This window comes from Manis javanica, chromosome X (assembly GCF_040802235.1).
Source record: "Manis javanica isolate MJ-LG chromosome X, MJ_LKY, whole genome shotgun sequence".
In the NCBI taxonomy this organism is placed as follows: Eukaryota; Metazoa; Chordata; class Mammalia; order Pholidota; family Manidae; genus Manis; species Manis javanica.
In genome coordinates, this window is record NC_133174.1 from 37010604 (window position 1) to 37019056 (window position 8453).

Here is an 8453-nt window from a genome sequence, read left to right on the forward strand (position 1 = left end):
TTGTCAATATGTTTTCAGGTTGTAAAGGGCATTTATTAAAATGAATTTATAACTTTTATTTAAATTAAATCAACTGAGCCTACTTTTTAAAAAAGTAAATTCCATATTGGATTAAAACGGTTGTTTAACAGAAATGTATTATACTGCCTTATGAATTTTTTCAATGTATGAAAAGGAAAGAAAGGTAAGCTAAGCTTACCTTTTTGTTGCTTTGTTTCTCAAGAAAAGCTGACTAAAGTCATTTTTATGTTTCAGTAGGGGAGAAAACTACTCTTGCTCATACCATGTACCACATTTCATACCTCCCTAGCACCCTCTATAGCAGAAACTATGAGAGGGCTTTTAGATCTACTTGGATGAGGGGAAAAGGAGGAAAAATAATCAAGTAGGAAATTTTACAGTAAGAAAAAAACCCTGAAGTCTACACTTCTGCTTGCATTATAGTTGATTTCCATTGTGGAGAAGAAAACCCACATAGACCAAGTGAGTAAGTTGGCCCGAATCAACAAATCTGCAGAAAACTATTACTTTTTACTCAAAGGAGACAATTATTATTGGATCATCATATCTACAACGCATGGATCCTGCTACCATACCATGAGCTGTAGAAATTATTTTTACGCAGGAGTTCCCCAAGACCTGAAAATCATTTCAAAGGTTCCTCTGGGATAAAAAGATTGAGACTGGGGGTAACAAGAATGTCTTGGCACTAGTTAGAAGGCCATAGTTTCAGAACACTGAATGTACTATCACTGAGTTGTGCACTGTTAAATGGTTAATGGTTAATTTTATGTAATGTGAATTTTACCCCAATTTAAAACAAAACAAAATAGAAACGCTGGGAAAGGCTGACTGGGATCTGGAGAGGCTTTCTGAGAAGGGAGAGACTAGATCTGACCTGGAAGGAAACTGAAGATCTGATTTTAAGACAGAGGCAAGAATTGAAGGTGGCTCTAATGAGTGTTGCTCAAATTCCAACTGATACCACAATAACAAATAGATTTTAGCGCAACCCAGTTCACATACACATGTGATAAAACAAAAATTCGTGAAACAACACTCTTCCCAAGCATAATATACTCTGACTTTTTATTCTACACTACTCTATTATGTTTTTTTTAAATGCTGGTCATGCATGATTCATTAAATTGATCTAATAAAGTAGGTGGCAAACTCTAATGGCCTCAGGCACCAGCATAAGAGGTTTGGTCCTGATGCAGGTTATTTTAAGGCACTGGAATTGACCACTAAGAACATAACCAGGAATCTGTAGGCAGAATTTTAGAGTGGGAAAAGTCCTCCACCTTATAAAGTGATTGTTTTTCATAAAGTGATTGCTTTATGATTATATTTGTCATTGAGCTAAATTTAAGTTGACTTAGCTAACATCACATGATAGAGTCAATATGTGTACTATGTATTACTCATAGCATTTTTCTCTTTTGGTTATTTATCACTGAAATCGCTGGTAAATTTCCCAAAGAACAGTTTTCCTTATACATTAATATGTAGGCTTATATTAGTCTAGACAGAAATAAATTTCAAGGTATTGCCTGTACCTTTTTGTAAGAGAGAGAGATTCTGAATTTTTGTTTTATTTTACTGTTATGAATTCAAGTAATTTTTTTTCTACTTAAGGAAACAATCTATAAATTAGACGGGCTATTTGAACAAATCCTCCTAAGAAGGTGACAAAGCAGCTTCATGAAAAACAGGAAGTGTGCTCCTCATTATTCATTACAGGCTTCAGAATCAGCTACACAACCAACTGTCCAAAATGCTGTAGAAAGGATTTTCAACTTTGGCTGGAAATGTCCCTTTTAACTTTAATATCCTATCATCTTTGACAATATGCCTGAGATTCTCTGAGTTCAATATAAATCCAGTATGTAAACTGTCAGAAAATGATACTGCATGTCTGGAATTTAGTTGTGATCTGTCCCTAAGGTTTTCAATTAATTCATATCAAAATAATTTTAATGGCACCAGTGGTACAAATGTTCGTATTTTAGAAAGCACATTGCTTCCTGTATTTCAGAGAGAGAAGAAGAGGTTGCACATCCCCCAGCTGTAGACAGAAATCAGTCTGTTGCTCACGACTGACTACCAGCAGCTAATTAAGGAAAGAAGCAAGTTTCCTTTTAATTTCTAAGAAAAAGCAGCAAAAGTTAGCTTGTGTTATAATTTTAAACCCAGGCAGTAATTATGCTATCTCCAGGCGGCCAAAGGTTTTCACTTGATAATTTAATTTAGCAAGCAATTGGGGGAAGGGGGAGGAGATAAAAAGGCCAGATTTGGCTTTACTGCCTTTCTGATCATTCTATGCCAGAGAACATCATCCAATCTTTTAACTAAATACCAGTTTTTAAAGTAATATTAACTTTTTGGCAACACACAGCACATTTGGCACCAAGGCTAGTGGAACAATTCTGTAAATGCAGCCACCTGTATTTACATTTGTGTCAATGGAACGTCTGGTGTTTATTCGTTTGTGACTGGCTTTTGTGCACATAGTAGTATACGAAATACATAAATATGACTTGCTGAATGACAGCTCAAGGTATCTAGTAAGTACACTGTCACTCCCTGAGCCAAAGTTCACACACACACACACACACACACACAATCCTTTTGGTCTGAGGCATAAAGTAAATTTTTTTAATACACTCACAAATCTAGAAGCAGACCCACACATTTGGATACTTGATCTATGACAAAGGTAGCTCAGCAGAGAAGTGGAAAAAGGGTGGCCTTTTCCAAAAATGTGTTCAAAACACCAGGCCCCAAATGGAGAGGCTTATGCTAAGCCCCAGGTCACAAAACTGAAACAATTTAGCTACAGTTTCGGCTCTCCCAGAAACAGAAATCTTCAATCAGCCAGTCACACATCTGATCAGCATTAGTTAGGTAGTCTGCCTGACAGACCACTACCATTCCCTATAAGGAAAGTAAACTTAAAACAAGCAATCCCCTTCTTTGCCTAGTACAACTTCCTTGTTCTGCCATCTTATGCCTATAAAATCTCTTGCCTTATGTAGCTCTTCAGAGTTCTTTCTACATGCTCGATTAGATGCTGCCAATTCATGAGTCACTGAATAAAGCCAACAAGACCTTTAAAATTTATTCTGTTGAATTTGGTCTTTAACAAAATGGTCCTGGGTTCACTGAATAACCATATGGGAAAAAATAACAACCTACTTCTTTCTATACACACAGACAAAAATTTATTCTAGATTATAGATGTAAATATGAAAGGTAAAAACAACATTCCCAGAGGGTAACACAGGAAAAGATGATCATGAACTTGATGTAAGGAACTATTTCTTAAACAAGAAAAAAAAAGCGCTAAAGGAAAACATTCCTCAAAAATGCCATTAACAGAGTCAAAGGCCAACCACAGACAAAAGGCATTTGTAACACACATGTCTGATGAAAGCGTCACTTCCAAAACATACAGAGCTACAAATCACTAAGAAAAAGGCAGGCAACTTAGACAAGAGACAACAGGTCTTACACAAAACAGAATATCCAAACGACCAACAAATGTGTTAAGTCACACTCTTCGTTAGCAATCAGAGAAGTGCAGATTAGAACTAGAGTTGCCCTACCCCCAGGGATCAAAATAACTAAAATTTAGAAGAAAAACAATATCAAGTGTTAGAAAGAATGTGGAACAATAGGAACCTAAAATGCTGGTGGGACATTTTAATTGCTATAAGCACTATGATAGCTGAACATACGAAAACCAAAACCATACAATTTGGCAACAGCACCAAGAGACGTGAACAAGTATAGTTACACCGAACTATCCTTAATAACCCCAAACAAACCCAATCTCTGTCAAGAGTAAAAGATGTATAGAAATGTCAAACTCACACAACAGGATACTAGAGAGTAAAGAAAATGTACAAACTACCTCTACAGCCAGCCACATGGACAAATCTCACAATGTCCAGCTAAAAAAAGCCAGTCACAAAAGAATAAATACCAGACACAACGTTCAGAAGCAAGCAAAACCTAACTACAGTGAGAGCAGTCAGCATAGTCCTTACCTTCAGAGAGCAGGAACGGGTCATAGGTAGGGTTGCCACACAAAATACAAGATGCTCAGTTAAATGTGAATTTCAGATAAACAACAAATAATCTTTCAGCCGAAGTAGGTCCCATGCAGTACGTGGGACCTGTATTTGTATTTGCTCAATCTGGCAACCACAGTCATGGGAAATGCTTCTCGAGTACTGGAAATATTTATGTTCATTTTGTGATATCCACTGTGCATTTTTCTGTACATGTGTTATACTTCACAATAAAAAAGTAAGTCTAAAAAAAAGCAAAAATACACCCAGTACAGCCTTGCAGATTTTAAAATATCTCATCCAACCACTGTTTTTCCTTCCCACTCTTAATGAGTACATGTGGGAGCTGTGGTACTTCTGCAGGAGGGAGGCACTGGTAATCGGGAGTGTTACTGGACCCAAAGCTGTGGACTCTACTTTGGATTTTTATTCAAATGACAATTACACAGCACACTTCTTTATTTACCTGTTTTCATACCCAGCTTTTTGCCGGGGTCCTTCTTATTTGTGTGGCTGGATTAATCTTACCAAAGGGCAATCCCAGGCTGGTACTTTAGGATAAACCAACAACTTGTATACTGTTACTGTTCAAAATCCATAAACTCTAATGCTTCAATTTGCTGCCTGCTTTCTAAATTTATCAGAGGTTTACACAAATACCTTGACAGCTCCATCTCATTCCTCCCATCCATGTATTCCTTATCTTCTTCCTGCAGATACAACTGGCAAACCCAAGGGAAGAGTAGTGACCAGTGCAAACAAGCACAAATCATTTCTCTGCTGTTGTTTAAATAAGGTGTTATTTACTGGTAAAAGTTCTTTCATGCTCAGGGTTTTTTGTCATTGTGTCGTTTTGTACCACATCTTGCTTTGAAATGAATCCTTCCCAATTCTAAATAAAGAAAAAACTCCAACTTTGGGTGCATCTCTCTAGGAAGTTCAGGGTCAAACTTTACAGGCTGGCAGAAACTTGACAGATCTGCCACTCCCAGCCTTGACAGGGCCAGGTTTCTTCACTTTAATCACAGATACTGTAACTCTCTCACACAGAGTATTAAGGATAATGATTAGGCTCCTGGGCTGTGGGGACCGGTTGCGTGTTAGAAAACTAGCCTCACCGCTGAGAGTGTGTAGCCCTGGCCAGTGACTGCCTCATTGCTCTGTGCCTCAGTTTCTGCAACTGCAAAATGGGAAGAAAGATAGTACACAACACGAAGGGTTGCCAGAAGCATCAAATGCCGCCTAAGGAGAGTAAAGCACAGCACCTGGTACACCTTTAAACGCTCACAGATTATCGTTAACATCACCACCACCGGCTACCCTCGAGGGTCCGGCCACCAATGGGAAGAGCATCTAGATGCAGTTGGAGAGAAGGTGGAAGGGGAAGCCGAGAGGTAGGGTTCCACCAGCCTACAAAGTTTGGTCCAAGTAGCACCAAATGCACAGAAGGCGAAGCAGCGGCAGGAGGTCTCCAATAGGTCCTGGACTCCAGGCGGGACCTCTCACCTTAGGCGCCCTCACTACTCACATTGCTGTTGAACCTGTTGCCAGGCAGCAGCGGCAAGGCCATGGTTTTGGGCGTCCAAGGATCAAGGGTCCGAGAACAGCAGAGCAGACTGGCAGAGGCTACCCTGCAGCCGCTTTGTTTGCCCTCCCACCTTTGTTACCTGGAAACGGGAGGCGATGTCATGGGAGGAGGAGGGGCTGCGGCAGGCAGAGAATTCGGGCGGGGCCGGTGCGCTCCCGCGCTCACCACCCCCGCCACCCACGCACGCGTTAGTGGGTGCAGCTGGTCTCCGGAGGCTCCTCTGTCCCTGCGGCCTTCGCACACACAGACTGACGGGCGCACAGCTCCCTGCCCCCGCCGCTTTCTGGATTTAACCCCTTTATAGAGCTCTAAGCCTTTCAAGTACTTCAGCCCCTCCGATTCTTGCCACATTTTTCGCTGTTTCATATTACATTTAGTTCAAACACACAGAAAAGTGCAGAAAATCCTATGACATCCGTGTGCTCACAGAAATGTAACACCAGTAAATGTTACGTTTACATCAGCTTTTATTTTGTAATTAAAACATTTCAGATGAATCCAAAGCCACGCATACCCCTCCATACCCCACCTCCCTCCCATGAAAATCCATTCATTAATAACCACCATCCTCAGTCCTTTGTACAGTTTAATATTTGAACTGAACATGTGTAAGGTGCTCGTTCCTGGTCAGATCTGAGTGCCCAGGGGCGGGGTCAGGTGGACAAAACGCAGCCCCTGTCACTCCATTATGCACCCCAGATGCCCGAGGCAGAAGCCTCCTCGATTCCTCTCCGCACACCTAAAGCTAATCAATCCCTGAGTCCCACGGGTTGAACTCGGTGGTCTCTCTCAATCACCGCCTCCTCTGTCTCACTTGAGACCCATTATTTCTTGCCTAGTTTTCTTTAAAAGGGAAACAACTTTACAGATCTTGGCTCCAGAGCCATCCTTGTGTAATTCATAATGCACCTGTTACTACTCTTCTGCTTCCATATTCTTCCAGCCCTCCTGCCGCATTCAGGAGGCAAACTCCTTAGCACAGTCAGAGCCAATGTCAGAGGGCACCTACCAACGCCCTCCATCCCTTTTTTTTTTTTTTGCCTTCCTCTCTCTTTTCCAGCTCTAAGACACCACCGGCAGTTTCCAAACCAGGTTCTGGGGTTTACCCCTCTGGGATTTTGCAAATGTCACTATCTGCTAGAAACCCCCTTCCTTCTTATCTCTCGCCTGAGAAGCCGCTTCTCATATTTCAGGATTTGGTTCTATATGGGAGAGAGGCACGGAAGGCTTGGCCATTTCTGTGGAATGTTCCTTCATCTTCTCCACTCCCCCATGAGGATTAGGCGCCCATTCTAATTGTGGCTCTAGTGGTACCGCCTTGTAATCATGCGTTTATTTGACTCTGTTCAAATGCCTTCCCAATTCTTCCAGGGCAGGGATTGTGTCTCTTTTTTTTCATAAATAACATACATTATTGTTTTCTGTGTCTATATATTTGACACTATAAATTTCTGTGACTTTTTTTCACCTAAGATTTTGAGATTTCTACATGTTAACGCAAATAGATGTATTTTTTTCATTTTAGACGTATTGTATGATTATACCACAAATTACTGATTCATCTGTTGTCATCTGCTGATGTCATCTGTTGGTGACAATTAGGTTGTTTCCAATTTTTCACTAGTTATCACTTACTCCCCCGTTCCTTTGCAAATTATTTAGGCAGCACACCTAAAGGTTGAACACCTTCAACTTTACTAGATCTTGCTAAACAAGCTCCAGAACCATTGAACCACTTAAGAAACTTCCTTTTCATTTCAACAATGGGTATTATCCAATTGTATCATTTTAAACAATCATCTGAATAAACGTGAACTGTTATACTATTGTTATTTTCCTTTGTTTCTCCCTAATTCCTAATGCAGTTGGTCATCTTTTCACATGCATGTTACCTTCTTCTGTGACTTGTCTATTCATATCCTTTCCTGATTTTTTTATGTGATCATTTGTAGCTTTTAAAATATATTCTGAATACTGCCACTAAAAGCACAGCAAATACCTTGTCATCCTGTGTGGTTTGTCTTTTAATTTCATTTAAAGAGTTCTTCATTGTACATGAATGTGTCATTTTATTCTACTTAAATAGATCATTCTTTCCCATTATGGTTTATGCTTTGTATGTGAATTCAGAAAGTCCTATAGAACAAAATTATTCTCCTACATGTTCTTGCAAATATTTTTAAATATTTATTTTTTGTTACTTTCTTAAATTAAAATAATTTCAAGCCAATACAAAAGTTGCAAGAGTAATACAAAGAACTCTTCCCTACCCGTCACCCAGTCTCCCCCCAATCATTTTATGTTTTACCATATTTGTTTTATCATTCCCTCTGTATATACAACTTTTTCTATTTTGGTAAATAGCAGACATTATGCCCCTTTACCTGTAAATATTTCAATGTATATTTCCTAGTAATAAAGATATTCTCTTATATAACTGAGGTACAATAATCAAAATCAGAAAAGCAGTATTAATAAAATACTATTTTCTGATCTAAAATACTTATTCGAATTTTGTCAATTGTCCTAAAAACATCTTCTTTAGCAAAAAAATAATGTATTAAAACCTAGTCCAGGATCTGATCCAACAGCACACATTAGTTGTCATGTCTTTTTCTTCTCCTCTAATCTGCAGCAGCTCTTCCACCTTTCTTTGTCTTTCCTGACCTTGATATTGTTGATGAGAATAGGCCAGATACATGGCAGAATGTTTTTCAATTTAGGTTTGATCCATGGCTTTTTGCTTATGGCTTTCTGGCAGGAACACCACAAGAGTTGTTGTCGCCTTC

General features: G+C 39.4%; 1 protein-coding gene across 6 annotated transcripts in view; it reads right to left on the bottom strand.

The window, feature by feature from the left end:
- Positions 1–5701, bottom strand: part of EFHC2 (EF-hand domain containing 2) — a 272900-nt gene extending 267199 nt beyond the window's left edge. For all 6 annotated transcript variants that reach the window (XM_037001545.2, XM_037001544.2, XM_037001547.2 and 3 more), the window contains exon 1: positions 5605–5701. In XM_037001545.2, the coding sequence (XP_036857440.1) occupies positions 5605–5646 (42 nt within the window). In that variant the 5' untranslated portion in view covers positions 5647–5701. The remainder of the gene's footprint in view (positions 1–5604) is intronic.
- Positions 5702–8453: the final 2752 nt, after the last annotated feature.